This window comes from Pseudophryne corroboree, chromosome 1, assembly GCF_028390025.1.
Source record: "Pseudophryne corroboree isolate aPseCor3 chromosome 1, aPseCor3.hap2, whole genome shotgun sequence".
Taxonomy (NCBI): domain Eukaryota; kingdom Metazoa; phylum Chordata; class Amphibia; order Anura; family Myobatrachidae; genus Pseudophryne; species Pseudophryne corroboree.
In genome coordinates, this window is record NC_086444.1 from 885,421,050 (window position 1) to 885,433,875 (window position 12,826).

Genomic DNA, 12,826 nt, shown 5'->3' on the forward strand with positions numbered 1-12,826 from the left:
GCATACCTTCATATTCCCATATATCCTCCTCATCAGGCGTACCTGAGATTTGCGGTACAGGATTGTCATTACCAATTTCAGACGTTGCCGTTTTTGCTTTCCACGGCCCCGAGGATTTTCACCAAGGTAATGGCGGAAATGATGGTGCTCCTGCGCAAGCAGGGTGTCACAATTATCCCATACTTGGACGATCTCCTCATAAAAGCGAGATCACGAGAGCAGTTGTTGAACAGCGTGTCACTTTCACTGAAGATGTTACAGCAACACGGCTGGATTCTCAATATCCCGAAGTCACAGTTGGTTCCTACGACTCGTTTGACCTTCTTAGGCATGATTCTGGATACGGACCAGAAAAGGGTTTATCTTCCGATAGAAAAGGCTCAGGAACTCATGACTCTGGTCAGGGACCTATTGAAGCCAAAACAGGTGTCTGTGCATCACTGCACTCGAGTCCTGGGAAAGATGGTGGCATCTTACGAGGCCATTCCTTGCGGCAGGTTCCATGCGAGGACCTTCCAATGGGACCTACTGGACAAGTGGTCCGGGTCACATCTACAGATTCATCAGTTGATCACCCTGTCCCCCAGGGTCAAGGTGTCTCTCCTGTGGTGGCTGCAGAGTGCTCACCTTCTGAAGGGTCGCAGATTCGGCATCCAGGACTGGGTTCTGGTGACCACGGACGCGAGCCTCCGAGGTTGGGGAGCAGTCACACAGGAAAGAAACTTCCAAGGTCTTTGGTCAAGTCAAGAGACTTGTCTCCACATCAACGTCCTGGAACTGAGGGTCATATACAACGCCCTTCGTCAAGCAGAGACTTTGCTTCGCGACCTACCGGTTCTGATCCAGTCAGACAACATCACCGCAGTAGCTCATGTAAACCGCCAGGGCGGCACAAGGAGCAGAGTGGCAATGGCGGAAGCCACCAGGATTCTTCGCTGGGCGGAAAATCATGTAGGCGCACTGTCAGCAGTGTTCATTCCGGGAGTGGACAACTGGGAAGCAGACTTCCTCAGCAGACACTATCTACATCCAGGAGAGTGGGGACTTCATCAGGAAGTCTTCGCACAGATTGCAAGTCAGTGGGGCCTGCCCCAGATAGACATGATGGCGTCCCGCCTAAACAAAAAACTACAGAGGTATTGCGCCAGGTCAAGAGACCCTCAGGCGGTAGCAGTGGACGCTCTAGTGACACCGTGGGTGTTCCAGTCGGTCTATGTGTTTCCTCCTCTTCCTCTCATCCCCAAGGTGTTGAGAATAATAAGAATGAGAGGAGTACAGACAATTCTCATTGTTCCAGATTGGCCGCGAAGGGCCTGGTATCCGGATCTGCAGGAAATGCTCACAGAAGATCCGTGGCCTCTTCCTCTAAGACAGGACCTGTTACAACAGGGGTTCTGTCTGTTCCAAGACTTACCGTGGCTGCATTTGACGGCATGGCGGTTGAACGCCGGATCCTAGCGGAAAAGGGCATTCCGGATGAGGTCATTCCTACTCTAATAAAGGCTAGGAAGGACGTGACCGCTAAACATTATCACCGTATATGGCGGAAGTATGTTTCTTGGTGTGAGGCCAGGAATGCTCATACGGAAGAATTCCATCTGGGCTGTTTCCTTCACTTACTACAAACTGGAGTGAATTGGGTCCTAAAATTAGGCTCCATTAAGGTTCAGATTTCGGCCCTATCCATTTTCTTTCAGAAGGAATTGGCTTCTCTCCCAGAAGTACAGACTTTTGTGAAGGGAGTGCTGCATATCCAGCCTCCTTTTGTACCTCCGGTGGCGCCTTGGGACCTTTAACGTGGCGTTGAGTTTCCTTAAGTCGCACTGGTTTGAACCACTTAAAACGGTGAAATTAAAATACCTCACTTGGAAAGTGGTCATGTTAGCCTTGGCTTCGGCTAGGCGAGTGTCGGAATTGGCGGCTTTGTCTCATAAAAGCCCCTATCTAGTTTCTCATATGGATAGAGCGGAATTGCGGACCCGTCCTCAATTCTTGCCTAAGGTGGTTTCATCTTTTCATATGAACCAACCTACTGTGGTGCCTGTGGCTACGCGAGACTTGGAGGATTCCGAGTCCCTTGATGTGGTCAGGGCTTTGAAAATTTACGTGGCCAGAACGGCTAGGGTCAGGAAAACAGAAGCACTGTTTGTCCTGTATGCAGCCAACAAGGTTGGCGCTCCTGCTTCCAAGCAGACTATTGCTTGCTGGATCTGTAACACGATTCAGTAGGCTCATTCAACGGCTGGATTGCCGTTACCAAAATCGATTAAGGCCCATTCCACTAGGAAGGTGGGCTCTTCGTGGGCGGCTGCCTGAGGGGTATCGGCATTGCAGTTGTGCCGAGCTGCTACTTGGTCAGGTTCAAACACCTTTGCAAAGTTCTACAAGTTTGATACCCTGGCTGAGGAGGACCTCCTGTTTGCTCAGTCGGTGCTGCAGAGTCATCCGCACTCTCCCGCCCGTTTGGGAGCTTTGGTATAATCCCCATGGTCCTTACGGAGTCCCCAGCATCCTCTAGGACGTAAGAGAAAATAAGATTTTAAACCTACCGGTAAATCTTTTTCTCCTAGTCCGTAGAGGATGCTGGGCGCCCGTCCCAAGTGCGGACTACTTCTGCAAGACTTGTATATAGTTTTTGCTTACATAAGGGTTATGTTACAGTTTTCATCAGTCTCTGTCTGATGTTGTGTTGTTTCATACTGTTAACTGGTTCGTATATTCCTAGTTATACGGTGTGAATGGTGTGGGCTGGTATGAATCTTGCCCTTGGATTAACAAATCCTTTCCTCGTACTGTCCGTCTCCTCTGGGCACAGTTTCTCTAACTGAGGTCTGGAGGAGGGGCATAGAGGGAGGAGCCAGTGCACACCCATACCTAAAGTTCTTTCTTAGTGCCCATGTCTCCTGCGGAGCCAGTCTATCCCCATGGTCCTTACGGAGTCCCCAGCATCCTCTACGGACTAGGAGAAAAAGATTTACCGGTAGGTTTAAAATCTTATTTTCCCACTACTGCTTTTTGTGTTGTAACCTAAAATGTAACTTATTAATGCAATGTGGAGACTTGCACTGACACTCAGGTTTCACTTAATTTTTGCTGCATGGAATTACAGGCAGGAGCATTGTTATCTTACCCTAAATTGTCCCTCAATGACTGCATGTAACAATGCAGCTCTGCTATACTAATGAGGTGCTTACAATGGCTCTATTTTCCATACCTCATTGAAAGCCATTACGGATCTTGCCTGGCTTGAAAATGATTCATGAATCACGTCAAAGATAAGGCTTCACCAGTTTATTACCAGTTAATGCAATGTACTTCACTGTATGTAATTTCATCTTTTATAAGATTTTTTTTTTTCCCCGTCCTCCTAGAACAAGGATACTTAGAATTGTTTCTGAATTCATCACCGGATGGCAAATGAAATCCATATTGGCAGTTCCGTTGCACACGCACAAAAGGTATTTAGTACATAAATTGCAATACAATGGCACTAGGATTAAACTGCTTAATATATATTAACTAATTTAGTTTAGCTTAAACCACGTCTCCTGCATATGACTTACATCAGCCTTTGATGCATGTTATCCCCTACACCATCAGTGCAGGTTTTAGTGATATCCAGGCGGCAACACAGATGGTTATAACCATATATAACCAAAATAACTGAGCTACTAATAAAGTCGCCTGTGCTGAAACCTGTATATCACTAAAACCTGCACTGTTAGTGTGCCTTGAGGACTGTGGTTGGGATTGCCTGCCCTATATAATAGCCCAGATCTGTGACTGAGTATAATGCTGGGCATGGCTAGGAGCTCTCACTGGGTCACACCTAGTCCACAGCTGATTGGGTGAGAAACGCCCTCCCACACAGGTTACATCCAATGGGAAGCTCTGCCCTTTGGCTGCTGTGTGTTCCTAGAGCAGGAATAATAAGAATTTACTTACCGATAATTCTATTTCTCATAGTCCGTAGTGGATGCTGGGGACTCCGAAAGGACCATGGGGAATAGCGGCTCCGCAGGAGACTGGGCACAAAGTAAAAGCTTTAGGACTAGCTGGTGTGCACTGGCTCCTCCCCCTATGACCCTCCTCCAAGCCTCAGTTAGGATACTGTGCCCGGACGAGCGTACACAATAAGGAAGGATTTTGAATCCCGGGTAAGACTCATACCAGCCACACCAATCACACCGTACAACTTGTGATCTGAACCCAGTTAACAGCATGATAACAGAAGGAGCCTCTGAAAAGATGGCTCACAACAACAATAACCCGATTTTTGTAACAATAACTATGTACAAGTAATGCAGACAATCCGCACTTGGGATGGGCGCCCAGCATCCACTACGGACTATGAGAAATAGAATTATCGGTAAGTAAATTCTTATTTTCTCTAACGTCCTAGTGGATGCTGGGGACTCCGAAAGGACCATGGGGATTATACCAAAGCTCCCAAACGGGCGGGAGAGTGCGGATGACTCTGCAGCACCGAATGAGAGAACTCCAGGTCCTCCTCAGCCAGGGTATCAAATTTGTAGAATTTAGCAAACGTGTTTGCCCCTGACCAAGTAGCTGCTCGGCAAAGTTGTAAAGCCGAGACCCCTCGGGCAGCCGCCCAAGATGAGCCCACTTTCCGTGTGGAATGGGCTTTTACAGATTTTGGCTGTGGCAGGCCTGCCACAGAATGTGCAAGCTGAATTGTACTACAAATCCAACGAGCAATCGTCTGCTTAGAAGCAGGAGCACCCAGCTTGTTGGGTGCATACAGGATAAATAGCGAGTCAGATTTTCTGACTCCAGCCGTCCTGGAAACATATATTTTCAGGGCCCTGACTACGTCCAGCAACTTGGAATCCTCCAAGTCCCTAGTAGCCGCAGGCACCACAATAGGTTGGTTTAAGTGAAATGCTGAAACCACCTTAGGGAGAAATTGAGGACGAGTCCTCAATTCTGCCCTGTCCGTATGAAAAATTAGGTAAGGGCTTTTATAGGATAAAGCCGCCAATTCTGATACACGCCTGGCTGAAGCCAGGGCTAACAGCATTACCACTTTCCATGTGAGATATTTCAAGTCCACAGTGGTGAGTGGTTCAAACCAATGTGATTTTAGGAATCCCAACACTACATTGAGATCCCAAGGTGCCACTGGAGGCACAAAAGGAGGCTGTATATGCAGTACTCCCTTGACAAACGTCTGAACTTCAGGAACAGAAGCTAGTTCTTTTTGGAAGAATATCGACAGGGCCGAAATTTGAACCTTAATGGACCCTAATTTGAGGCCCATAGACAGTCCTGTTTGCAGGAAATGCAGGAATCGACCCAGTTGAAATTCCTCCGTAGGGGCCTTCCTGGCCTCGCACCACGCAACATATTTACGCCAAATACGGTGATAATGTTGTACGGTTACATCCTTCCTGGCTTTGATCAGGGTAGGGATGACTTCATCCGGAATGCCTTTTTCCTTCAGGATCCGGCGTTCAACCGCCATGCCGTCAAACGCAGCCGCGGTAAGTCTTGGAACAGACATGGTCCCTGCTGGAGCAGGTCCTGTCTTAGAGGTAGAGGCCACGGGTCTTCCGTGAGCATCTCTTGAATTTCCGGGTACCAAGTCCTTCTTGGCCAATCCGGAGCCACGAGTATAGTCTTTACTCCTCTCCTTCTTATGATTCTCAGTACTTTTGGTATGAGAGGAAGAGGAGGGAACACATACACTGACCGGTACACCCACGGTGTTACCAGAGCGTCCACAGCTATTGCCTGAGGGTCCCTTGACCTGGAGCAATATCTGTCCAGTTTTTTGTTGAGGCGAGACGCCATCATGTCCACCTTTGGTTTTTCCCAACGGTTTACAATCATGTGGAAGACTTCTGGGTTAAGTCCCCACTCCCCCGGGTGAAGATCGTGTCTGCTGAGGAAGTCTGCTTCCCAGTTGTCCACTCCCGGAATGAACACTGCTGACAGTGCTATCACATGATTTTCCGCCCAGCGAAGAATCCTTGCCACTTCCGTCATTGCCCTCCTGCTTCTTGTGCCGCCCTGTCTGTTTACGTGGGCGACTGCCGTGATGTTGTCCGACTGGATCAATACTGGCTGACCCTGAAGCAGAGGCCTTGCCTGACTTAGGGCATTGTAAATGGCCCTTAGTTCCAGGATATTTATGTGAAGTGACATTTCCATGCTTGACCACAAGCCCTGGAAATTTTTTCCCTGTGTGACTGCTCCCCAGCCTCTCAGGCTGGCATCCGTGGTCACCAGGACCCAATCCTGAATGCCGAATCTGCGGCCCTCTAGGAGATGAGCACTCTGTAACCACCACAGGAGAGACACCCTTGTCCTTGGAGACAGGGTTATCCGCTGATGCATTTGAAGATGCGATCCGGACCATTTGTCTAGCAGATCCAACTGAAAAGTTCTTGCGTGGAATCTGCCGAATGGAATCGCTTCGTAAGAAGCCACCATCTTTCCCAGGACCCTTGTGCACTGATGCACTGACACCTGGCCTGGTCTTAGGAGTTTCCTGACTAGGTCGGATAACTCCCTGGCTTTCTCTTCCGGGAGAAACACCTTTTTCTGTACTGTGTCCAGAATCATCCCTAGGAACAGCAGACGTGTCGTCGGAATCAGCTGCGATTTTGGAATATTTAGAATCCATCCGTGCTGTCGTAGTACTATTTGAGATAGTGCTACTCCGACCTCTAACTGTTCTCTGGACCGTGCCCTTATCAGGAGATCGTCCAAGTAAGGGATAATTAAGACGCCTTTTCTTCGAAGAAGAATCATCATTTCGGCCATTACCTTGGTAAAGACCCGGGGTGCTGTGGACAATCCAAACGGCAGCGTCTGAAACTGATAGTGACAGTTCTGTACCACAAACCTGAGGTACCCTTGGTGAGAAGGGCAAATTGGGACATGGAGGTAAGCATCCTTGATGTCCAGAGACACCATGTAGTCCCCTTCTTCCAGGTTCGCTATCACTGCTCTGAGTGACTCCATCTTGAACTTGAACCTTTTTATGTAAGTGTTCAAGGCTTTCAGATTTAAAATGGGTCTCACCGAGCCGTCCGGCTTCGGTACCACAAACAGCGTGGAGTAATACCCCTTTCCCTGTTGTAGGAGGGGTACCTTGATTATCACTTGCTGGGAATACAGCTTATGAATGGCTTCCAATACCGCCTCCCTGTCGGGGGTAGACGTTGGTAAAGCAGACTTCAGGAACCGGCGAGGGGGAGACGTCTCGAATTCCAATTTGTACCCCTGAGATACTACCTGCAGGATCCAGGGGTCCACTTGCGAGTGAGCCCACTGTGCGCTGAAATTCTTGAGACGGGCCCCCACCGTGCCTGAGTCCGCTTGTAAGGCCCCAGCGTCATGCTGAGGACTTGGCAGAAGCGGGGGAGGGCTTCTGTTCGTGGGAAGAAGCTGTCTGTTGCAGTCTTTTTCCCCTTCCTCTGCCCCGGGGCAGATATGAGTGGCCTTTTGCCCGCTTGCCCTTATGGGGACGAAAGGACTGAGCCTGAAAAGACGGTATCTTTTTCTGCTGCGAGGTGACTTGGGGTAAAAAGGTGGATTTCCCAGCCGTTGCCGTGGCCACCAGGTCCGATAGACCGCCCCCAAATAACTCCTCCCCTTTATACAGCAATACTTCCATATGCCGTTTGGAATCCGCATCCCCTGACCACTGTCGCGTCCATAATCCTCTTCTGGCAGAAATGGACATCGCACTTACTCTTGATGCCAGAGTGCAAATGTCTCTATGTGCATCTCGCATATATAGGAATGCATCCTTTAAATGCTCTATAGTCAATAATATATTGTCCCTGTCCAGGGTATCAATATTTTCAGTCAGGGAATCCGACCAAGCCACCCCAGCACTGCACATCCAGGCTGAGGCGATTGCTGGTCGCAGTATAACACCAGTATGAGTGTATATACTTTTAAGGATATTTTCCAGCCTCCTATCTGCTGGCTCCTTAAGGGCGGCCGTTTCTGGAGACGGTAACGCCACTTGTTTTGATAAGCGTGTGAGCGCCTTATCCACCCTAGGGGGTGTTTCCCAACGAGCCCTAACCTCTGGTGGGAAGGGATATAGTGCCAATAATTTTTTAGAAATTAGCAGTTTTTTGTCGGGGGTAACCCACGCTTCATCACACACTTCATTCAATTCATCTGATTCAGGAAAAACTACGGGTAGTTTTTTCACACCCCACATAATACCCCTTTTTGTGGTACTTGCAGTATCAGAGATGTGCAAAACCTCCTTCATTGCCGTGATCATGTAACGTGTGGCCCTACTGTAAAATACGTTTGTTTCTTCACCGTCGACACTGGAGTCGGTGTCTGTGTCTGGGTCCGTGTCGACCCACTGAGGTAACGGGCGTTTAATAGCCCCTGACGGTGTTTGAGACGCCTGGACAGGCACTAACTGAGCTGCCGGCTGTCTCATGTCGTCAACAGTTTTCTGTAACGTGCCGACACTGTCACGTAATTCCTTAATTACGGCCATCCATTCAGGTGTCGACTCCCTAGGGGGTGACATCACCATTATAGGCAATTGCTCCGCCTCCACATCATTTTCCTCCTCATACATGTCGACACACACGTACCGACACCCAGCACACACACAGGGAATGCTCTGATAGAGGACAGGACCCATTTAGCCCCTTGGGGAGACAGAGGGAGAGTTTGCCAGCACACACCAGAGCGCTATATATGTATAGGGACAACCTTACAATAAGTGTCTATCCCTTATATCTGCTTATATCTGTTATTTTGCCAAATAAGTGCCCCCCTCTCTTTTTTACCCTGTTTCTGTAGTTGCAGGATGCAGGGGAGATTCTGGGAGCCTTCCTACCAGCGGAGCTGTGTGGGAAAAATGGCGCTGTGTGCTGAGGAGATAGGCCCCGCCCCCTTCACGGCGGGCTCTTCTCCCGCTTTTTAAACTGGCAGGGGTTAAATACATCCATATAGCCCAGGAGCTATATGTGATGTATTTTTTGCCAAATAAGGTAAATTCATTGCTTCCCAGGGCGCCCCCCCCCAGCGTCCTGCACCCTCAGTGACCGAAGTGTGAAGTGTGCTGAGAGCAATGGCGCACAGCTGCAGTGCTGTGCGCTACCTTATGAAGACAGGAAAGTCTTCTGCCGCCGATTTATGGACCTCTTCTTGCTTCAGCATCTGTAAGGGGGCCGGCGGCGCGGCTCCGGGACCCATCCATGGCTGGGCCTGTGATCGTCCCTCTGGAGCTAATGTCCAGTAGCCTAAGAAGCCCAATCCACTCTGCACGCAGGTGAGTTCGCTTCTTCTCCCCTTAGTCCCTCGATGCAGTGAGCCTGTTGCCAGCAGGTCTCACTGAAAATAAAAAACCTATTTAAACTTTTACTCTAAGCAGCTCAGGAGAGCCACCTAGATTGCACCCTTCTCGTTCGGGCACAAAATCTTAACTGAGGCTTGGAGGAGGGTCATAGGGGGAGGAGCCAGTGCACACCAGCTAGTCCTAAAGCTTTTACTTTGTGCCCAGTCTCCTGCGGAGCCGCTATTCCCCATGGTCCTTTCGGAGTCCCCAGCATCCACTAGGACGTTAGAGAAATAATGGGGCTGATGGAGCTGCTGCTCCAGGCCCACACCCCAAAATAGGCCCACTGCATCTGCAGCAACATACCCTCCAACAATTTACACACAAAAATCGGGTCAAATTCTAAAAGTGGGCGTGTCCATGGGTAAAGGGGCATGGTCACGCCCCTTTTCCTATACTTTCAATGGAAGTTTGGAGAGCCAAAAATCGGTACAGACCATAAAAAAAAAAGATACTGTATCTGCCAAAAAGGTACCGTTGGAGGGTATGAAGCAAGTCTCTGCGCTGTAGATAGGGAAAAGAAAAAACCTTTTACTGCAGCATCCTACTGCCAGTCTAACTTCCCCCTGTGGCATCAACAATCCTCACTCCCTAGCTGCTGCGCGTGTGGAACAAAAGCTGCTGTGGTCACCAGCATAGATGTGTATGAAAGCGGCGCAGCAGAAGGCTTTCATAGCCGTCCCTGCGCCGCATACTCTCTGAGCCCCGGAGCCTCCTTTGCGTGTGATGTCACAGAAGTGCCTCCCTGCCACAGCCGCGCCCAGATCCCCAGAGGCCCTGACTCTGCAACACAGCACCTGGGCTGCCGGCCTGGAAGCCCTGAGATGGCTAATGTAACGGATAGAGTGGGTGATATCACGGAGGGTAATGTCTGGACGATGAATCAATGTAAAAGGTGACAGTGCTGTGCAGTACAGTGTCACTGACACTGCACAGCACTCTCACTTTTTATATTGATTCAGCAAGTCAGTCAGTTCTGCCAACCAGTCACTGTTAGAGCTGGCGTCCCAACGCACCGCATTACAGGGAAGTAGACGCACGCAATAAACTACAGCTCCCAGCAGCCCTTAGCGCCGAAGCATTCTGGCGCTAAGGGCTGCTGGGAGTTGTAGTTTATTGAGTGCATCATCTTCTCTGTAATGTGACACGTTGGGACACCAGCGCTAACAATAGTGACTGGCTGGCAGAACTGACTGACTTGCTGAATCAATATAAAAAGTGAGAGTACTGTGCAGTGTCAGTGTCACTGTACTGCACAGCACTGTCACCTTTTACATTACCCGCCCTTCCCCCACCTGCGGCACCTCCACTCCCCCAACCATAGCACCTACTAGGTGATTCATCAGGCCCTGCGTGCGCTGTTCACGGGTTGTAAGGGGCTACGACCCTTTGTCCGTGCAATATTTAACCACTCACACAATTATGATCGGAGATAATACTCCATATAATAAAAATATTGCATGCCACAAGGGCGTGCAAGGGTTAAGGGGGCGTAGCACCTTATGATGGTGTGAAGAGTGCCCACAAGGCGCGATTAATCACCTAGTGTTTTGATTTTCATAAAAAGCTTTTCTATAAACCAGTATGAGAATGTAGCATAGTGGACTAGGAAGGCCTTTGTCTGTCTGTAAATTCCCAGTGCCATAAAGTGCACCTGTTACATCTAGTGGAAGCATCAATGTTTTTTTTTAATGTTTTTTTTTTTTTTTTTTAACTAGGAACTGATGCCTTCACCCACTGATTCACGGGGCTTTGGTTGTTATTGAATGGATAGGCTGGCTCGTCATGAATACTTGTGCAGCTTTCTCCTGTGTAACTGATGAATGCATTTTTGTTATGGGACTGAGAATTGGCATTTTAGGTTACCATGCATACACCATTTTAATACTGCTTTATCAAATATAAACAAAGGGTTTTTTTTAAAGCTATTTATAAATTTATCCGATTCATTACTAGGTTTTCAAACTTAACGTTGCTTTTTTTTTTTTTTTTTTTTTGGTTTCAGGACTGAACGAGAGTAATTTCACCACCTCATATGCCATTCAACAGAAATAAAATCTTTATACATACACAGATATTTGTTATCCTGCTGAATGTAAAAGGATAACTGGTACTAATTCAGCAGGAGACAAGTAAAAGACATCCCCCACTAAAGTGTACCCATTCAAAAGTAAATATTGGTTCTGGAAAAAAAATAGTTCCGATTGGAATAAATGTTGCAAACCAGCTGTGTATTCTTGTTGTTTCATCAAAGTGCCTAAGTTTAATACTGAGAATGATTTGCACTGTAATGCCTCTTGCTTATATGCCGAGAATGAAAAGTGATTGAAGTCCTAAATCCTCCTTTTTTAGTTGTAAAAACATCCATTGGTAAATGGTACAGTAACAGGCAATGATCAATTGGCAACTGTTAAGGAAGGAATAAAACACTTAGGTGATGTGGATTCATTCCTTGCATAACTGATTAGCAATGAAATCTCAGTCTATGTAAAAGTTACATGAATATAGTAGTGTTTTAGGGTGGGGATGAAGTGGAATAAACATGAAATACATTACTTTTTGCTGTTGTCTTGAATACTTTTTATTGTCTACTGTGGTTGTATGTTCAGACTATGCCATTATTAAGGTAGCGTCTAATAAAACAAAATTACCATATTGTCAGAGTTTTATTCATTCTAGCATTCAGCTTGGGTGGGGTTTTTCTTCATGTTGTTCAATGGGAAATAAAAAATAAGATTTTACACTTACCAGTAAATCTATTTCTCGTAGTCCGTAGAGGATGCTGGGACTCCGTAAGGGCCATGGGGAATAGACGGGCTCCGCAGGAGGCATGGGCCCTTTAAGAAAGACTTTGGACTCTGGGTGTGCACTGGCTCCTCCCTCTATGCCCGTCCTCCAGACCCCAGTTAGAGAAACTGTGCCCAGAGGAGATTGACAGTACGAGGAAAGGATTTTTGGGAATCCCAGGGCAAGATTCATACCAGCCATACCAATCACACCATATAACTTGTGATAACTACCCAGTTAATAGTATGAACAAACAACATAGTCTCGGTCTAAACCGATGAAACTATAACATAACCCTTATGTAAGCAATAACTATATACAAGTCTTGCAGAAGAAGTCCGCACTTGGGACGGGCGCCTAGCATCCTCTACGGACTACGAGAAAAAGATTTACCGGTAAGTGTAAATTCTTATTTTCTCTAACGTCCTAGAGGATGCTGGGACTCCGTAAGGACCATGGGGATTATACCAAAGCTCCCAAAAGGGTGGGAGAGTGCGGATGACTCTGCAGCACCGATTGAGCAAACAGGGAGGTCCTCCTCAGCCAGGGTATCAAATTTATAGAACTTTGCAAAGGTGTTTGACCACGACCAAGTAGCTGCTCGGCACAACTGTAATGCCGAGACCCCTCGGGCAGCCGCCCAAGACGAGCCCACCTTCCTAGTGGAATGGGCCTTAACCGATTTAGGCA

At 47.9% G+C, this 12,826-nt stretch overlaps 1 protein-coding gene across 3 annotated transcripts in view; it reads left to right on the forward strand.

Annotated features, from left to right (window-relative positions):
• The window catches only part of GRSF1 (G-rich RNA sequence binding factor 1), a 134,285-nt gene extending 122,281 nt beyond the window's left edge, over window positions 1-12,004 (forward strand). For 2 of the 3 annotated variants that reach the window (XM_063920119.1, XM_063920117.1), the window contains exons 9-10: window positions 3,372-3,458; window positions 11,068-11,348. In XM_063920119.1, the coding sequence (XP_063776189.1) occupies window positions 3,372-3,421 (50 nt within the window). In that variant the 3' untranslated portion in view covers window positions 3,422-3,458; window positions 11,068-11,348. The other variant, XM_063920118.1, reaches the window with a different exon arrangement.
• The last annotated feature ends 822 nt before the right edge of the window (window positions 12,005-12,826 follow it).